Source organism: Aethalodelphis obliquidens, unplaced genomic scaffold, assembly GCF_003676395.1.
Source record: "Aethalodelphis obliquidens isolate GAN/ISIS:26980383/991018 unplaced genomic scaffold, ASM367639v1 scaffold1, whole genome shotgun sequence".
In the NCBI taxonomy this organism is placed as follows: domain Eukaryota; kingdom Metazoa; phylum Chordata; class Mammalia; order Artiodactyla; family Delphinidae; genus Aethalodelphis; species Aethalodelphis obliquidens.
This window is the reverse complement of record NW_020837945.1, coordinates 269,347-289,234: the sequence shown is the minus strand read 5'-3', so window position 1 is coordinate 289,234 and position 19,888 is coordinate 269,347. Positions and strand designations below refer to the sequence as shown.

At 51.1% G+C, this 19,888-nt stretch overlaps 1 protein-coding gene across 8 annotated transcripts in view; it reads left to right on the top strand.

Annotated features, from left to right (window-relative positions):
• PCNT (pericentrin) overlaps positions 1 to 19,888 on the top strand; it is a 97,526-nt gene that overhangs the window by 29,984 nt on the left and 47,654 nt on the right. For 7 of the 8 annotated variants that reach the window (XM_027127691.1, XM_027127480.1, XM_027127391.1 and 4 more), the window contains 7 exons: positions 4,377 to 4,502; positions 7,590 to 7,736; positions 12,859 to 13,010; positions 14,726 to 14,856; positions 14,947 to 15,185; positions 16,906 to 17,068; positions 17,347 to 17,559. In XM_027127691.1, the coding sequence (XP_026983492.1) occupies positions 4,377 to 4,502; positions 7,590 to 7,736; positions 12,859 to 13,010; positions 14,726 to 14,856; positions 14,947 to 15,185; positions 16,906 to 17,068; positions 17,347 to 17,559 (1,171 nt within the window). The remainder of the gene's footprint in view (positions 1 to 4,376; positions 4,503 to 7,589; positions 7,737 to 12,858; positions 13,011 to 14,725; positions 14,857 to 14,946; positions 15,186 to 16,905; positions 17,069 to 17,346; positions 17,560 to 19,888) is intronic. The other variant, XM_027127302.1, reaches the window with a different exon arrangement.

Below are 19,888 nucleotides of genomic sequence, written 5' to 3'. Positions count from 1 at the left end.
AGCCCCCATGTCCCCTCAGTGTCCCCTCAGCATCCCCTCAGCCCCCACGTCCCCTCAGTGTCTCCTCAGCATCCCCTCAGTTTTCCCTTGAGGCAGGAGATAGATGGGCCCAGGCTGAACAGTTTCTCCCCTGTGGACAGAAGCTCCATAAAAGCAGGGTAATGGAGGAGGCTGGGCCCTGCCCAGACAGAAGATAAGAGATCATATATTCCTCATTTTCCTCATTCTCGAAGTCAAGGAGACCCTCCCGACTACACATGCGCAGAAGGGCTCCTTGGAGGTCCAAAAGGAAGGGGCGCCACCTCATAGTAAGTGATGCCAACTACCCAGATAGGCCTCTTCGCTGGAATCCATCTTGGCTAAGAGATGTGTACGCACGCATGGGAGGACCTTGAGATACACCAAATACGGACTCAGAACCAGGCAGAGCAGGATGGTTGGTCAAAGGAAACCGGGAAGAAATGCCCACGAAAGTGATTCAAACTGCCATGAGGGCGTGACGCTCTCTCTGAGCCTGCCCGTGTGTCTGCTGTACTCTTTTTCCTTCTAAAAAACACTTTACTTGCTTCACTACTTTCCGTCTCTCTGCGGAAACTCATTTTTTCATAGCTGACGGGCCAGGGCCTTGTCCCTGGCTGCTGGTCCCTGGTGGTCCAGTGGCCAGGGTTCAGCGCTCTCACTGCCACTGCCCAACCTCAATCTCTGGTCGGGAGCTGAAATCCTGCTTCAAGCTGCTGCAGGCCGAGGCCGCCTGAGGTCACCCTCACCCCCGCAGCCCGCTTTCTGTCCCTGCAGTGTCCTCAGCGCCCCAGCCCCTCGAGCTCAGTCCTCAGGGGCCATTACGAGGGGTCAAGTGGCTGCCGGCATGGTGCTGGCTGCAGGCACCGTGGAGGAGACGGTGGTCCTGGCTGCAGCCCAGTTGCTCTCGTGCCCTCGTGAGCAACGTCCTCCTCTGGGGCGCTGCCCTGAGACCTGCTGACCTGTGGAGGTGTCTGAGTTTCATTTCTCTAATCCTCTGAAGAGTCAGACTCTGCCGCTGGCCTTCCCTGGTATTTATTGGCTTACAATCCTCTCTCCAAAGAAGCTTTGTTGGATCCTGTTTGTTCACTCTGATGGTTCTGTTACCTGGTTGTGACACGCGTCCTGCTCTTCGGCTCGGCATTTTTGTACTTCCGTGTTGACTCTTTAGAGCGCTGAGATCATTTGGGAAGTATTTTTCTATTTGTTCGTTCAAGTATGTCATTCTTTTACTTTGCTACTCAGGATGTGAGTATTAGATACTGTTTAAGTGACCTTTTTTGTCCAGCTCATTTCACAGGAGAAAACATCAGAGTTTGTGGGAAGGTGGGATATGCAGTTTCTTCCCCTATTTTATTTTAATTTTTTATTGGAGAAAATTTCAACATACACAGAAACAGAGAACAGTTCAGAATCTGACTGCCCGTGGGTACACGCCAGTCTCAGTGCATTAGCCGCCCCAATATACCATAACATGCTCCATGCTAACCTGCAGAATTAACAGTAATCCCTTAATTTCATCACATATCCAGCCTAAGTTCCAGTCTCTTCCTGTGGCTGGTCAAATTGGGATCCACATAGGACCTGAGCTGTGCTGAATCTGTTTTTACTGCTTCCTGTGACGTTGGCTAACATTTCCCCCATATTGCCTGTGAACGTGTCAGCAGTCAACACACGGGATGGGATTCAGGTCCATGGCTTGGTGAGAATAGTTCCAGGTGGTGGCCTCTTCTTCCTGCCGTCTTCCCTCAGGCTGTCCTCACAGACAGATATTCCATAAAGCCTTGCTGGGTGTCTCCTGGGATGCTGTGGCCATTGTCCCCAAAATAGCAGGGACGTGGTGTTCTTCCTCTGTGAAGGGGTTTTATCTGCGCCACAAATATCTCTGCACCTGTTTGAAAAGCAGTGTCATTTTTCAGAAGAGTTGTTTACCCAGCGCTTGCGAAGCGATTGGATTATTTTTCAGGTTACTTCCCTTTGGAGTTTGGTTGTGAGAAAAGTTCTCTGAAAACATAAGCCTGATTTCCTTTTCTTAGAGATAAGTGTCATGCAAAGAAATCACCCTTATATTGGTAACACTAAGCAGTGGAAGGAAAGCAGGAGTTAACCGTCGTGTGACCACTGTTGATTGCTCGCTCAGGCAGTGTCATCTTTTCTTGGGGAAAAAAAAAATCTGTTCGTATGATTTTTAAAAAATATTAAGAGAACCTCTGGTTATTTTAGATATAGTTTGAATGTCTTTAATTCATTATCAGTTGAATTTATTCTTAATACTATGTTGGTATTCTTTGTGCAGAACTACTTATGTTTTTCTTCTTTAAGTGTATCCATTTTTTTTTAATGATTAAAGTATATATGACACTTCCCACGTAATTCTGTGGATTTTTAGAAAAACTCGAGAATAACTTTTTTTTTTTAATGTGGTACGTGGGCCTCTCACTGCTGTTGCGGAGCACAGGCTCCGGACGCACAAGCTCAGTGGCCATGGCTCATGGGCCCAGCCGCTCCGCGGCATGTGGGATCCTCCTGGACCGGGGCACGAACCCGCGTCCCCTGCATCGGCAGGCGGACTCTCAACCACTGCGCCACCAGGGAAGCCCGAGAATAACTTTTCAAAAACATCTTTTGCTTATATTGACTTTACCATTTGGAACAGATTAAAGAGAGTTTAGTCAGGCTGGAAATAGAACGATTGTGTGTAAGGAGGTCTTGAGGGGATGCAGGGAGTGGCACAAGTAAACCCCCTCTGAGCCTGTCCGGTCAGGTCACGGGGGCCGAGGTCACGCAGCCAGCCTGGGGGTGCTGAGGCGTCCAGGTCGCGGGGCTGAATGCGCAGTGACGTCTGTGGCCTCCCCTGACTGTCCTGCTCCAGACCTGGGGGCACGCTGGGCAGAGCAGGTCGCGGTGTCCCCACTGCCCCTCGCAGGTGTCAGGTTAGGGTGATTTCCCCCACCCACAGGGCGCCTGGCAGGGGTGCTGTGTGTCCGCTGCTCCTGACTGCGTTTGGGACGTCTTGCTGGACCTGGCGTGTCTCTGCCAGCTGCCTGGAAACCCCTCCTGAGGCAGTGGAGGTTGGGGAACAAGTCCTGTGCGTGCCTCCCGCTCCTGTAGCAAAGGCCGCTCTGTGCTGGGGCCCGCGGGGCCTCAGCGGGGCAGACGACCCAGGCGCTTGGCTTTGGTGGGCTGGTTCTTCCTTCCCAGCCACAGCTCCGTACGGCACCCACCCTCCGCCCTCTCTGTTTGTGGGCAGTGACTCCAAGGCCTGGAAGGACCCTGTGGCCAGAAAGATCAGCCTGAGCCCCCGGGCCCGGGCTCTCACGTGCACAGTGCAGCCTGCAGGCCCCGGGACTCCAGGCACGCCGGGGTGTGGGGTGCTCTTGGACTCTGACCCTGACCCCAAACAGAAGTTCACTTTTATCTGTTTGTATACATTTGGCTTCCGTGAAGGACTTTTGCTTGAAGAATGTGATCTGTGGCACAAGTTTTTCAAGAAGCAGGTGCTTACGCTTCGACCTGTCAACCAGAGCGTTTAACAGGCCAGCGAGCGCGCGGGGTCCGCCCTCAGGACCTGTTTGCCGAAGGTGCTGAGGGGGAGGGGCGCAGATGCCTGTGCCGGGCGGGCGGGCGGGCACCCGAAGAGCGGTCCACGCGCGGGGTCCTGTTTATCATGTGCTTTTGCGGGATTTGCCTCTTCTTGGGTGCTGATGTTTTCTTATTTTTCCCAGCGTCCTTCAGTGTCCTGGAGTCTGTTTTTGGGGAAAGGGAGTGTGGCTTGTCCTCCTCTCCCTTGGCCTTGCCCTGCTGGTCTGTGGTGCCCGTTGGCATTCGGGGTTTTGTTCTTGTTCACTAGCATTTTGTGGTTGGCACACACAGAGCCAGCATCCGTGGTCAAATCTGGTTACTGTCAAGGCTGCAGCTTCCTTCCTGGCTGTGAACCATCTGGGTGAACCCCGTCCCTCCCATGAAGTGGTTTTGTGGTGCAGATGAGACAGTTAAAGGGCTTTGGAAACTGCCACATGTCCCAACTTGAAATTGCACTTGATTCTTCCTTTTAAAGGATTGAATTAAACCTATTCCAGGAGAGGAAGTTTATAAAAATGTTCTGTGTTAATTCAGAAATGGTCTCTAGAACTTCAAAGTATAGTTTCAGTGTTGTGCTGTGCAAACCCCATTTACTGATGCTTGTGACTGAGGTGAGAATCCAGAGCCCACAAAGAGTGACTTGACGTTTTCTGTGAGCTATAACCTGACTGCTGCGTGTCGTCACGTGGAAATATGTGGAATAAGCTGAGCTCCAGCCTCACCACAGATCCACGCACATGGGCAAGGCCCAGTGTTGACCTTCCTCCCTACTCAAGCAGGGCGCTGCGGTTCCTGCGGAGCTGGAAGAGGAGGAGAAGCAGCAGCTCTGCTGTCGGGAGGAGATTGAGCTGCTGAAGTGTCGGTCGGAGGCGCTGCTGGAGCAGCACATCACACAGTTAAAGGTACTGGGCTTAAGGGTGATCTATTTCATTGCTATCCTTTCTCACCTGCAAAGTAAATAAGAAAAATTTATTCTAAATTAATTTTGATATGCAAAATTAAAACATATTCATTGTCTTAGTAACTGAGATTTTTCAAGGCAACTTTTTGTCCTTCATTTTTATGTTTAAGTTGACTAGTTAGCATTCCTTTTCTTTTAAGAAATTGTCATCAAATAGTTGACCCTTAACCAACACGGAATTAAGCGTGCCGGCCCTCTGCACAGTTGAGAATCTGCGTGTGATTGATAGCTGGCCCTCGGTACACGTGGCTCCTCCGTATCCGCCGTTACTGTGCATCTGCACACTCAACCAACCACGGATCGTGTGGTGCTCTAGTGTTCACCATTGAAACAAAATCCATGGGGCTTCCCTGCGGTCCAGTGGCTAAGGCTCCTCGCTCCCAGTGCAGGGGGCCTGGGTTCGATCCCTGGTCAGGGAGGTAAGATGCCCCATGCTGCTCAGCACGGCCCGAAACAAACAATCCGGGGGTAAGTGGACCCACACTGTCCAACCCCATGGTAAAGAGCCGGCTGTATTTAAGCCTGGGAAAATCTGAGCCCTGCTCATGGCCTTGCTTTGGTGACTCAGCAGCAGCCACGTCAAGCCTTTTCTTGCTTCAAGGGGCCTGTTGCCACGGAAGGGTGTCTGCACGGGATGAGTGAGCATTCAGCATTACTTCTCACAATGATTTTTAGTGTGGTTTTGTTTTGTTTTTAATTACAACTTTATTGAGATATAACGCACATATCATAAAAATCACTCTTTTTGAAATATACAGTTCGGTGGTCTGCAGTATATTCACAAAGTTGTACAACTCTTATTGCTGTCTAATTCCAGAACATTTACATCACCACAAAAGAAACCCCCCACCCGTTAGCAGTCTCTTCCCTCCCCCAGCCCCTGGCAACCCCTGATCTACTCTCTGCTTCTGTGGAGTTGCCTTTTCTGAACATTTTTTAGAAATCGAATCATGCAAAATGTGGCCTTTTGTGTTTGGCTTCTTTCACTTAGAATAATGTTTTCTAGGTTCATATATGTTATAGGGTGTGTCAGTACTTGCTGTTTGCTTTCTATATATCTTCTGTCTCTTTTGTTCCTCTAAATCTCCATTACTGCCGCCTTTTCTTTTGATTTCCTTGATGTTTATTTTTCTATATTTTTTTGGGGTTTGTTTTGTTTTTTTGTTTGCTTTTAATTTTTTTAGTGCCTGCCCTGGGCATTACATTGAACATTTTATAACAATATGGTTCAGATTAATACCAACTTAATTTTAATAGTTCACAAAATTGTTCTTTGATATAGCTTCATTCCTTCCTTCCTTCCTCCTTTGTGCTAATATTGTCATACAAAGAGCATCTGTGTACACTTTATGCTCGTTCTTTATGCATTTGTCTTCTAAATCACATAGAAAAAAGAATTACAAACTATACACATAAACATAAAAGACAAAATAAATTACTTGCTTTTCACTGCTTTCTAGATTTTCTTTGTCTCTCAGCAGTTTGATTATGATGTGTCCAGGTGTGGATCTCTGAGTTTATCCTACTTGGAGTTCATTGAGCTTCTTCTATGTATAGATTAATATTTTTCATCAAATTTGCAAAGTTTTTAGGCATATTATCTTCAAGTATTCTTTTGCCCTGTTCCCTTTGTCCTTTCCTCTGGGACTCTCATGATGTGTATGTTGGTCTTTGAGGATGTCCTAAAGGCCTGTGAGCCTACTTACTTTATTTCTTTTTTCTTTTTTTTTCCTTTTTGTTCCCCATAATGAATAATCTCATTTGACCTGTCTTCATGTTTGCTGATTCTTCTACCCACTTGAATCTGCTGTTGAGTCCCTCTAGTGAAACTTTTATTTCAGTAATTGTGCTTTTCAGCTCCAGAATATCTATTGGGTTTCATTTTATAATTTTATCTCTTTATTGTGGGGCTCTGGTTGGGGCATGCCTTTAATGCTGTGGCAGGCAGTATACATCTCTGCCTTAGCTTTCACTTCCTTTTTTTTGATCAGCCTCTTATTAGCTCCAATTGTTATCACTGCCTCAGGCCGCTGAGATGTTAAACAGTTGCTGCTAATTGTTTTTGCCAAATGGCTTGGGCACAGGATTGTTGAGGTGAGCTGTGAATCAGAGCCAATAAAAAACCAGCTTTGAGAATGGAGCTCTTCAGTGAGCTGCCAGACAGGTCAGTTAGTGACAGTTGGTGGTGGTGCTTTGGTGCAACCCATTCTTCTCCTGCTCCCCCCATGGTTGCTGGGCTGCATTTTCTTTCTTTTTGTTTTGGCGGGTTCCCCGATCAGAGATTGAACCCTGGCTGAACCCCAGGGCCCACAGCAGTGAAAGCTTGAAATGGTCTTAACCACTGGACCACCAGGGAATTCCCTGGGCTGCATTTTCAAGGCTATCCCAGAGACTGGAGTGATGGGATTAGGGCAGGTTCAAACACTCAAAGCTTCCTGCTCTGATGGCGACTCAGCCTTTGTTTTTAATAAACACTTTAATTTCCAGAGCTATGAAAAAGTTCATTTTGACAGTTTTTGCCAGTGTTCTCAGTGCTCCTGCAGAGGAGTGGATTTTGGAGGTCCTTATTCTGTCATTCTGGAAGGGCTATCTCTGTAGTTAAAAAAAAAAAAGCTTATTTCATTAATGTATTTTAATTCATTAGGTGAACATTATTAAAAAATATGTTTTATTATTTAAGAAGAAACAGTGTTTATTTTTTAAAACCAGAGAAAGTTAGGTTTCTAAATATCTTGGATTTTGATGGTCATGATACCCTGATGATGGAGAATTTCTTAACGTGACCATTGGGAAAGGTAGCAGGTTGTTTCTTTTGTATTCTATATGATAAGCACGTTTGAACGCATGTTCACTGGGGATAGTGGCCTTGGCCTTTTTGGTCATTGTTCTTGGCACAGAATACGGAATCAATGAATATTTGTTGAATGAACTAAATTCTAGTGAACAGCAGAGAAATGGAGAAATTATCCTTATAATTTTATAGCTTAATGACATTTTTTGTTGTTGTTAATAATGTACTTTTGTACAGGGTGAATTTGAAAGTGAAAAGAAAGCTGCTTTGCATGAAAAAGAGGCGATACATAAACTTGAGCGAGAGCAGGCACAGTCTCTTTACCAAAAAGAGAAAGAGTCTCTGTCTCTGCAGCTTCGGGAGAAGAATAACCAAATTCTGCAGGTATGTGGGATGCATCTTTTCTTTGTGAATTCTTCTTTGTGTGTGGTAAAATGTGCATAACGTAGTATTTACCATTTCAGCCATTTTAAGTGTACAGTTTAGTGACATTGACCACATTCACAGTATTGTGCAAGTATCGCTGCTCTCCATTTCCAGAACTTGTTCATCATCCCAAGTAGAAGCTCTGCCCTCATTAAAAATAATTCCTGGGCTTCTCTGGTGGCATAGTGGTTAAGAATCTGCCTGCCAATGCAGGGGACACGGGTTCGAGCCCTGGTCTGGGAAGATTCCACATGCCGTGGAGCACCTATGCCTGTGTGCTACAACTACCGAGCCTGCACTCTAGAGCCTGCGAGCCACAACTGCTGAGCCCGTGTACCACAACTGCTGAAGCCCACACGCCTAGAGCTTGTGCTCCGCAACAAGAGAAGCCACCACAATGAGAAGCCCGTGCACCACACCTTGCCGCAACTTAGAGAAAGCCCGCACGCAGTGCAGCCAAAAATAAACTAATCAATTAATTAATTAAAAACATAATAACTCCCATCCCCCTCCATCCTTCCCTGGTACCCACCACTGTACTTCTGCCTTTGTGAATCTGACTCCTCGAGGGATCTCCTTTCAGAGGAATCACACAATATATGTTCTTTCGTGTTTGGCTCATCTCACTTAGCATAATGTCCTCAAGGTCCATCCACGTTGTGCGTGTATCAACATTCATGGCTTTTTGTGGCCGACTAATATTATTCCACTGTATATAGGCACCATATTTTGTTTATCTGTTCATCTGTTGGTGGCCATCTGTTCATGGTCGTCTCTCCCTTTGGCTGTTGTGCGTATAATGCTGCTGTGGACACTGCGATGCAAGTATTTGCTTCAGCCCCTGCTTTTGAGTTTTGGGGTATATATCTAAGAACAAAGTTGCTGGGTCATATGATAATTCTGTGTTTAACTTTTTGAGGAGCTGCTAAACTGTTTTCCACAGCAGCTGTGGCATTGTGCATTTCCACCAACAGTGCACAAATGTTGCAATTTTTCCGCATTCTTGTCAACACTTGTTGTTTTTCATTTTTTAAAATAATAGCCATTGTAATGGATATGAGGTGATACCTTGTTTCTATTTGCATTTCCCTAATCACTGGTGGTGTTGGACATCTTTTCATGGGTTTATTGGCCATTTTTGTCTGTTCAGGTCCTTGACAGTTTTTTTTTATTGAAGTACAGTTAATTTACAATGTTGTGTTAGTTTCAACTGTATAGCAAAGTAACTCAGTTATATACATATATGTGTATATACGTGTGTGTGTGTGTATATATATATAAAGTGTATATATATACTTTTTCAGAGTCTTTTCACTTAGAGGTTATTACAAGATATTGAATGTAGTTTTCTGTGCTATACAGTAGGTCCTTTTTGGTTATCTATCTTATGTACAGTGGTGTCTACATATTAATCCCAAACTCCTAATATATCTCCGTGTCTGAGAGTCTATTTCTGTTTTGTAAATAAGTTCATTTGTATCATTTTCTTAGATTCCACATATAAGTGAGATCATACAGTATTTTTCTCTCTGTCTGACTTATTTCACTAAGCATAATACTCTCTAGGTCCATCCATGTTGCTGCAAATGGCATTATTTCATTCTTTTTTATGGCTGAGGTCCTTGACAGTTTTTGAATTGGGTTTTTTTCATTATTATTATTGAAAATACGGATGTGTATTTATACTATTTTTAGAGATAGTCCCACTGTGTGATCTTTCAGAGTCATAACAGTACTGCTGCTTTCTTTGACTTTATCATCATACAGGGTCACTGGATTTGAACCTATTCACACACTGGAGGCACAGTTTTCTTATGAGTATGTGCAGGCACCGCGCTAAGCACGTTAGATGTAGAATTTTCTCATTTCTGTGCAGCTCTCTCCCTCTCAGGACACTGAGGCCTAGGAGAGGCTCCGTTAATTTGCTCAAAGTCCGTGGCTGCCAAGTGGTGGGGCCAGGCCTTCTGACTGTAAACACTGCACATGGGTGTGTCTGACTTAATTTGGTACCAAAGATGTCAAAGTCATTCCCAGCCAGATTCAGGGCAGCATGTATCTGTGGAGGTCAGTCATTAGCTGCCCGTCAAGGGGCATGTTCCTGGCTGCAGAGGCCCCTCTTGTGCTGGGAGCCCAGCCACGAGAAGGCAGGAGGATGGGGGGCACGTGCAGGGGAGCAAGGACGGCACCAGGGCTTAGGCAGGAGGGGGCTCCATGAGGAAGAACGAGCCTCTCGAAGTGTTTCTTAAGCTTGTTCTTCAGTATACCAGGCATTTCTGCTGGTACATGACATGCATTGTTAAAACAGCTCATTCTGTACAAAATACTAAAAGTTTGTACAGAATATACCATTCAGAGCCTCTGCGATTTTATACCTCAAGGACCAGAAACAATATCAGTCCTAATAAAAGTATTACTACAGTTAAAAAGAAATGTTAAATTCTGAATTAGGAGAGAAATTGTAAAACATACATAGCGATTTACCTTTAAAAAGGGGGGATGGTTGCTTGATGGCAGGAGTGTGAGAGAAGGTGGGGAGGAAAGACTGAGAGGCGCCAGGAGTGGGGGAGGCCCTCGTGCGGGCGCGTGGAGGCGGGCAGCAGGAGGCTCCCCTGGGCCGGTGGGCCGGGCTGTGCGTCCGCTGCCCAGAGGCTCCCCGGTCGGAGCAGGGCGCGCGACCCTTCAGGAAACCAGACTCTGCGGGAAGCTGTTTCCACTGTGAAATTATCTTACAGGTGTCCTTAAAATGTACATGTTCGGTTAAAGTAATACTGTGGAGTAAGGGTGGTGTCCCACCACCCACGTGAAGCACCTCAGGAGACCCCCCTGCCCCCTGCTCCCCGCCGAGGCAACCACCCTTCTGATCGTTGCAGGTTTCTTGCTCACTGATGTGTTTATTCCTGGACACTCTGCTGTTGAGCCTCAGCCCTTTCCGGCCTTCACAAGGGGATGTGTGCTGGCCTCCCTTGTTCCGTGTTGACTGGAGGTTCACAGACGGCGCTGGGGGGGCCGTACCTGCCACCCAAGCTGCCGAATGGCATCCGTTGCGTGTGTGCTCATCGGTGGACTTGGGCCTGTTTCTGTCTTTCTGCCATTATGAATAAAGCTGCCCTGAGTTTCCTACACACACCTCTTACTCCAGATGTGCAGGAACTTCTTAAACCCAGAAGTGGGTGTCCAGGTTGTGGGGTTCTGCCCCTGCTGGGTAACCCCAAGGCTGTTTCTGGGTGGTTCCACCAGTCGTGCACTCGAGCTCCTGTTACTCCACATCCTCTCCTGGAATGTTCTTGCTTTTTAATTTTTGCCAATTTTGTGGCAACGAAGTGCTGTCTCTTGGTGGTCTTAATTTGCTGATGAGATGCGCCTCTGTTACTATGTTTGTGATCCATTTGTGTTTCCCTTTCTGTGGAATACCTTTTTGTATCTTTGGCCATTTTTCTATTTAAAACAGTTGTTCGTCTTTTTCTTACTGATTTAGGGAAGTTTTTTTTTATATTTCTGGATTTCTTCTAATTTGTGGGGTTTTTCTTCCCTTTTGTCATCTTTTGATGAACAAATGTTCTTCATTGATGAATTAACTCTATTACCTTATTGAGTACAGACTGTCCCTGACTTACAGTCGTTTGACTTAGGAAGGATTTTTTGACTTACGATGGTGTGAAAGCAGTGTACATTCAATAGAAACAGTACTTTGAATGTTGAATTTTTATCTTTCCCTGGGCTAGTGATATGTGGTCCAGTTCTCTCCTGTGATGCTGGGCAGGGCAGCCACAGCTCCCCATCCACCACACGACCAGAAAGGTGAACGAGTGATGCGCTGACAGCCATTCTTGACCAAGACAGCCAGCCACTCTGCTTTTCCTTTTCAAAAGATTACTGTTAATTAAAGAAACCAGGCATCTCAAGTTAATGAATTTAGCGCTTTTCTATATAGGGGAAGAAGCAAAGTCTGGGCTCACTGAAATCATTTTTTTGATCTGTACCTCCTCTACCTGGGGCCAGTATCCTGTGCTTTCCCATCCTGAGCCCACTCAGAGCTCACTGTCTGGGCGGCTCTGGTGGCTTGATGGCTGCAACATCCTTTGTTTACTGATATGGCAGGTGACCCTTTTCATTCACAGGTGTATTAAATGCATTTCCTTTTTTAAAAAATTAATTATTTATTTTTGGCTGCGTTGGGTTTTCATTGCTCTGCGTGGGCTTTCTCTAGTTGCGGTGAGTGGGGGCTACTCTTGTTGCAGTGCATAGGCTTCTCATTGCAGCGGCTTCTTTTGTTGTGGAGTGCGGGCTGTAGGCACACGGGCTTCAGTAGTTGTGGCATGCGGGCTCAGTAGTTGTGGCTCACGGGCTCTAGAGCGCAGGCTCAGTAGCTGTGGCGCATGGGCCCAGCCGCTCTGCGGCATGTGGGATCTTCCCGGACCAGGGCTCAAATCCGTGTCTCCTGCATTGGCAGGCGGATTCTTAACCACTGTGCCACCAGGGAGGTCCTTAAATGCATTTTCGATGTATGGTATTTGCAGTTTAGGATGGGTGTCTTGGGATGTAGCCCCACTGTAGGTGGAGGAAGATTTGATAGGAATGCAGGTGAGGGAGCGGGGCCAGCAGAGGGAAGGGTCTGCCGTCCGCCAGCCCCACGCTGGCCTCTGGGGCCGCCCCAGCCTCGAGCCGTCCGGGCATGCAGTTCATCTTCTGTGTCTCTTTTGTCCATTTCTTGGTCATTGTTTGCCATCTTGAAACTTGCCATTCTCTGTTTACTTATTCCATTTTCTTTCATTTTACCAGCGACCTATATGGCCCAGTGGTTTATAGGAGCTACACTTTTTCCCCAGGTTCCCGCTATGCACAGCATTGAAACTGTTTTCTGTTCCCTTTGTTCTCTTCAGTAAATTGGTTTCAAAATTGCACCTTCTTTTTCCTCCGGCCTGTGCTTTGCGTGCTTTATGGGCCCCACGCTGGTGTCCCATCATCCGTTTTCTCCATCCCACAAACCACAGACCTACTGTTAGATAAAGAAAGTTCCTTATAGAAACTTAGTTTTAACTAAATTGTCTTAACTAAAGCTTTAACAATTTTTCTTCAACAGCTAAAAGACCAGATTTTATCCTTAAGTCGTGAGATAGAAGAGCGCCATTCCGAACTGGAGAGGCTTCAGCAAAGGCGGGAAAGGGAGAACCAGGAGGAAACAACTCTCATCTCAATGCTCAAGTCCGACATCGACCTGTCCCACAGCGAGAGGTCAGTGGCCGCCTCTGCTTCTCGGGCTGGAGTGCATGTTGGCACCTGGTGGATGGGACCCTGTGCTGCATGGTCCTCTCATCCAGGAGGGCCTTAAACTTCAAGATGAGCGCTGAGTCGTGGCACCCACATACCCACCACCTCGCTTTGCCAAACCTTCTCATTTTGCCAGGTTACAAGATTTGATGCTGCTATGAAGGCAGTTACCGACCCGTCCCTTTTCTTGTTTGTTTGGGAGTCTTATTTAGGAAATAGTTTCCCACCTGGCGCTAGGCAGGTTTTAGCTCCGCTTCTCGTGTGCTTCTGGAGTGAGCTGTTCAGTTGTGTTTGCCTGATGTCAGGAGACGCTCTCGTCTTTGCCTGTCGGGGCCATTGGCTCAGCATCACCCGGGAAGGTGCAGCTCACTGGCCGACCTCTCTGGGCCCCTTTGTGCATCCCTTGGCCTGTCCCTGCCGGTATCTCGTGGTCCTGCTGGTCTGGGGTCCCCGCTGCCCCTGGACCCACGTCCTCAGCAGCGCGGCCCTACCGTATATGCGGCGCTGAGGGTCAGAGGAGGAGGGGGGAGGGCTGCTGTGCAGAGGGCGGGTGCCGCTCACGTGGGCTCCGTCTCTCCGTTCATGCTTTCACGGCTTCGTTATCTCTGCGAGGACCTTGTGTGCTGTGCCCAGCTGCCTTGCGGCTCGATGAGGGGAGTGCAGGGCAGGACGTGTCAGGCCTGGCCCTGCCCTCGGGGGGCTGGCAGAGAGCAAAGGCCCCGAGGCGTTCGGGGGGTGTGCCCGGCAGGTGAGATGCCCCGACAGCCACGAGTGTTTGGCGTTCATGAGGCTCCTCAGGGACCAGGGGTCGGTATGGCCTGGACGGGGCCCAAGGAGGAGGGGGGGCTGGTGCCTTCTGGCATTTTCTCTCAGAGCAAAGCAGACACCGCCTGCCCGAGCCCGTCTGGGGGTGGTCCTTATGCCCTCCCCGCACGCTCCCTCCGAGGGGCCTGGGCAGCAGCAGGGGCTGTCGGGCCCGCCGTTTGCAGTCTACCCCCGCCTGCCCCCGCCCCTCACGTCCCCGCGTCCCTTTCTCACCATCTCTGGCCATGACCTGGGGTGTCAGCTTCCTGAGGGGCGGATCTTCCCGTGTCTTGAGTGGCGTTTCCCTGTGCTGGGCCCGAGGGAGGGGTGTGAGCCGCGGGCGGATGGGGCTGGCCAAGCCCTGACGTCTCGTGGGCACCGGAGCCACGGCCTGGGTGGGGTCACCGTGCCCCAGCTGATGCCCCCCAGCTGGAAGGGCTGGTCTGGGAGGATGCGGCTCAGAGACAGGACTCCTGTCCTAGGGGAACCAAATAACCCAAACTCCGTGTTTGTGTGGCCCCAGAGAGAGACACGGGGAGACACGGCGCCTTCCTGTGCTGGTGGGCTGTGGGCAAGGGGTGACCTGGGCGTTTGAGCCGGTGTCTCCTGAGAGGGTGGGGCCTCAGGGGCCACGTTGGCGCCCAGCTCTGCTCCTGAGTGCCAGAGAGGCTGTGGCGGGGGGCAGGCTGGGTCTGTGCAGCTCGTGGTGGCGCCGCTGCGGGCAGAGCAGCTGGGAGGGGGTCCCGGATGAAGCCCCTGTGCTGGGCTGGGCGCAGGCCTCCAGGAGAGGGACACTCAGGTCGCCCACGGTGCTGCTCGCGTGCGGTCAGCCGGGCGGGGTTTCGGCTGACGCTGCCCGTGTGTGCCCCTCTCAGGAGAGCTCTCCGGGACGCCCTGAGGAGGCTGCTGGGCCTGTTTGGGGAGACGCTCAAGGCCGCCGTTGCCCTGAAGAGCCGCATCGGTGAGCGCGTGGGGCTCTGCCTGGAGGACGAGAGCCCGCCTGCAGGTGAGCGCCGACAGCCCTGTGCCCGCAGACCCGAGGCCGGGCACCGGGGGTCCTCCTGGCAGCATGGCTCCTGTGTCTGCTCGCTTGTAGCCCCAGCCCTGGACGAGGTGTGGCCCGGGCTCGACGCGGCCCTGCCGGAGCTGGACAGCGCATCGCCCGAGTGCGCCGAGACGTCGTCAGTGGCTGAGATTAGCAGTCACGTCTGTGAGAGCTTCTTCATGAGCCCAGAAAGCACGCTGGAGTATGAGCGGCCCGTCAGGAGGATCTACCGGAGCCTGGGCCTGGCGGTGGACGGCCTCCTGGAGATGGTCCTGGACTCCACCAGGCAGGTGAGGCACGGCCCCTCGGCCTCTCTGCAGAGGAGGGTGACAGGCTGAAGGAGTGGGCGGGGGGCCGGTGGGTGACAGAGGCTGCCTGGCAGTGACAGCGCAGCCCCAGGTGCCTGCGGGTGCTGGGCAGTCAGGGTTTCTGATCCTCCACCAGACCGTGCGGGCGAGACGGAGGTTTCCTCTCTCCAGGCGGGTCTGACTTCTTTCTCTCCTCTCTCTGCCGGGTGTCGCCCTGAGCCTGTTACTCCCAGGGAGGTTCGCCCACATGTTTTCCTCAAATAGGAGTCTTTTCTGAGCCGACATTCTTGGGGAAGTAGGCTTGCTGTGAATGAAAAGTAAAACCTCGGTGCACTTAATTTAGATCATGTGTGTTCAGCCTCTTTTACTGCACCTTGTACGCCATTTTCATTCCGTTTTGAATACACTTACGTTTAGAGATTATTACTGAAGATGGGAATTTGTTAACCTTTTAGAACGCTTCAGACAATTAGCACAGACATTAAGTAGGAAAGCTTGGAAAGCAATAGAGAGCCTTTTCCCAAAGTTGCCCAGTTAAAAAGTAAGCATTTTCACGTGAAGCATCGCTGTTCACGTCTCAGAAATATTGAGACGCGAATGCAGGTAGAGCCACAGTGTCGAGCTCTGAAGTTTCTCCTCTGGTTTCGTCCCATCTTCTCTCAGAAACCGGACAGAGTTGGGCAGCATCTTACGATAAATAATCAGGTGCTTTGGATTGTCCCCAAGCACAGTTAACGGAACAGACGCCGTCCAGTCTGCAGTCTGACCTGGCCCACGGCCCTGCGTCCCCGCTGCCCCCACTGTGTGCTCTGCAGGGGCACCTGGGTGCGTAAGCGGGGAAGCAGGGGAGGGAGGTGGGAGTTGACACAGGCAGCGGCCAGAGGGGCGCGAGGAGCCCCTGTTCAGGTCGGGGTCAGTGGTGGGGCTGCCCGAGGGGCAGCGGCCGCCGAGAGCTCGGGCAGGCTGCCCACAGCAGGGCATGAGGAGGGGCAGCGCCAGGGGCTGTTTTCAAGGTAAAACCAACAGGTTTCCTTAGAGGCTGGGTCTGGAAGGGTCAGAGTTGGTTACACGCAGGGGGAGGCTGAGGGGGCCCGGGCCAGGTGCCGAGTTGTCGGTCAGGACAGCTGGGTGTAGGCGTTTTGAATTCAGAGATTAATCTGGGCCCTCCAGCCTGTGGGTGACCTGGGGGCTTCAGCCTGGACATGCCCACCAGGGGAGCTCGGGAGGAAGGTGAGGTTGTGGCCCCGGGCTGTGCCTGGGAAGGGGGGCGTCCCATGGTGTCCGACCTGGGGAGGGAGGGTCGTGTCAGGTGCCCTGCCCGGTGTGGTGATGGCCCAGGAGCCTTTCCCATCCTCCACCTGCAGTCACCAGGGGGCCTGTCCCTGCCCGGGTGCCAGGCTCCTGTCGGTGTGTCCTCTGAAATGACCCCCCCCCCGCCATGTTCCACGCAGACACATGTGGGGTCGACGGTCACAAACGGTGTGTCCGTGCAGTGTTGTCTGTGTCTCCATGTGCAGAACTTTCCTTTTTTGAAAATTTGTTGCTTATTTAGTAACTGACATAACGTTGAACATGGAAATTGATGTTTGTTACAGGATATTTATGGGTTCCCCAGAATTCGATGCAAATAGAACTCTGTTGGTGTCAGTATAAGCTTTGATTACTTTTGGTCCAAAATGCCATTTTCAAACGCGTTTCACAGCTGGAGGAAGCACGTCAGATTCATTCTCGTCTTGAGAAGGAGTTCAGCTGCAAGAGCGAGGAGACGGCGCAGGTGGTGCGGAAGCACCAGGAGCTGCTGGAGCACCTGGACGCGGAGAGCGCGGCCAAGGCCCGGCTCGAGCTGGCGCTGCACACGGCGGAGGGTGAGCGGGGCCTGCCTACCGGGGATGCGCGTCGTGCTGGGGTCTCAACAGCAAGGGCGTCAGCCACCTTCCTGGGGTTGTGCCGCTGCCCCGACCCCGCGCACCTGGTGCCTGGCGCTCGCTCACGGTGGCCGCGTGCGCTGGGCCCTCGTCTTGCCCGCCGCTCCTGTGCCTCGCGGGGAGGGTGGTCCGGTGCCGTCCCTGGGAGAACAGGACGCCCCGCCCCCGCCCCCCCCCCCCCCCCGGGGCCTTACAGCGCCCTCCCGCGTGGACCGCAGGCATCGTCGAGGGCTTCACAGAGGAGAGGGCCAGCCTGCAGGAGGCACTGGGCCGGAAGGAGGCGAGTGAGCAGGGCCTGGTGGCTGAGCTGGAGGGCCTGAGGCAGCAGCTGCAGTGTGCGGCCCGACGGCAGGCGGAGCTGCAGGAGGAGAACTCCGTGCTGTGGAGCCAGAAGGAAGCCTTGGCTGTGGAAGCCGGAGAGAGGGAGACCGGTAAGGAGGCCGAGCTGCAGCCGGGGGTGCGGGCAGAGCCGGGCTGGCCCGGACGCAAGGCTTTGAGGGCAGAGAGGACGAGGTTGCGGGGTCGCGGGGCTGCGTGTGGCTTGAGGGCAGCTGCGGTGGCTGACTGTGCTGTAGGAAAGGCTGCTGACTCTGAGGCCGGGTCGCCTGGCCAGGGGGTCGCCCACCTGTGTGTGGTCGTCAGCCTCGGCATCCTGGAGGCAGTGGTCCAGCAGGGAGTGTCTGTTTGGGATCAAAGAATTGCAGTTTGGAGCACGCAGATTCGGGTCCCGCTAGGCAGTAGAAACAGTTGGGGCTTTTGAGGGTGAGGACGGGGGGGAGGTTTGCCTACAGAGAATTTAATTGGAGTCAGAGGCAGAAGCCAGTCTGGGCTGAACGTGCCTGAGGGCCGAGGCCGTCACGAGGGAGGAGAAGGCCCGTTACGGGGATGGGAGCAGGTGCGGTTCTTGCTGCGCCCCTGGAATCTCTGAGCTTCGGCCCAGGTCCCAAGTTCACGGCTCCCCTCGCTGGGGCCCGGCTTGAGTTCCACTCCTTAATGACTCCCAGGCTCCGTGTTAGAGCCCCTTGACATGCTGACTCTGCTTTGTTTCACATTTCACAAGATAAATAGCCAAGAATGTGAAAAAAATGAGGGCTACTTAAAAGTTTTCTTTAAAATTACCAGACAAGTGTTAACCTTAGCTAGGAAGACATACGGTTTTTGTTTTGGTTTTTTTTTAAACATCTGTATTGGAGTATAATTGCTTTACTGACATACAGTTTTAACAAAAGCAGGTCATTATAGTTTCAGATTCTTAGAAATTTTAGATCTTAAAATATTTAACGTTAAAACATAAAAAGCTTAAAATGTGGAGCTTGTGGGCAGTGGCGGCGGTAGGGGCAGCCAGCGCGGCACCTGCGCTCCGCCCGCTGAGGGCCTGCCTTCCTCTCCCTGTGGCCCCCACCGCCTGGCCCCCCGGGCGCGAGTCCGGCCAGGCCCACCTCTCTGCTGCCCCCACCGCACAGCAAAGGCGTCAGCGACCTTCTGACTTTCAGGGGCTCCTGCTGAGCCACCACCCCAAGCAACTCAGAAAACTCATTTCTCTTCCTCCAATTCTTCTTTTTAATTTTCCGATTAATAAACAAACAGTTGTCTGTTTAGTTTCTGCCCTCATCTTCGGTACCTCTTCTGGGCGAGACGCATGTTCACGCTCCCACGGCTCTTGAGTGGATGTGTGGGTCCGACGGGCTTGCAGGCTCTTGAAGCAAAGAGTGATTTGTGCCATCGTCTTGGTTTCCATCCGCGCGGGTTATTAAAACTATTTACAGTCATCTCCAGACTTCATTTTCTTGTTTAGCTTTAACATGTATAACATTCTTTTGTCTCTTTTCCATTTTTTGATGTGAACTTCTGATGGTAAAAAATTAACCTGCTTTCTTTTTTCCCTCCTTTGCTTTGTCTTTTTTATACTTGAACTGTGTCTAATGGATGTTGTGCTAATTGAGAGTGGACCCGTGGCATCTTCTCAGTTCTGTGTCTGCGGTGAGTCTGCTCCCGTGTCTGCTCGGGGCTTCCTGGAACTTGCTCTCCCCGCCACCTCGAGCTGGGGCAGGGCCGTCCCCTGCTGACTGTGCCGCCTTCCGCTTTGCTCGCGTGCTTGCTTCTTCCTCGTTCAGGTCGTGTCCTTGGTCCCCAGCACAGAAACTTGTCCCGCTTTCCCCTCTCTGCTCGGCCCCCAGGGACAGCGGCGCGTATGAGCACGTGAGCGTGTGTGCTCTGTCTGTCCGTGCCATGTGCACGGTGCTCCCTAAATGGCAGTAAGATGTGGGTTGTTTTCTCCACGGCTCCCTGCAGACTGGACGCTTTCAGAGAAGGACCGTGAGGGAAACTTTCCAAGACCTCGAGTGCCTGAAAATTACCTTATTTCAGCCTCATCCTTAAATGAAGTGGTAGCTGGAAAGACAATTCTAGATTTGGTTTCTTTTACTTGAATACTTTGAGACTAAAAACCATTGTTTTCTTGCATCCGGACACCTGCTGGCACATCTGACCGTGTTTCTTTGGAGGTGTTTTTAGAAGTTTATCTTTACTCGGATGTTCACACGTCCCGGAACCGTATCTGGAGTGGTTTCCCATGCCTGCCCTGCTCTGCCGGCGGCCGGGCGTTTGTTACATCTGGGGCTTTGTTGTCATTACCTCTTGGCCGATGTCTCTTCCGTGCGCACACTTTGCTGTCCCCAGACGCCCTGGGCCACACGTCCCAGTGGGGCAGTGTCCTGGCTGGGGCCCCCTCCTGTTCCCGGGTGTTGGCGTCCCGGCCTG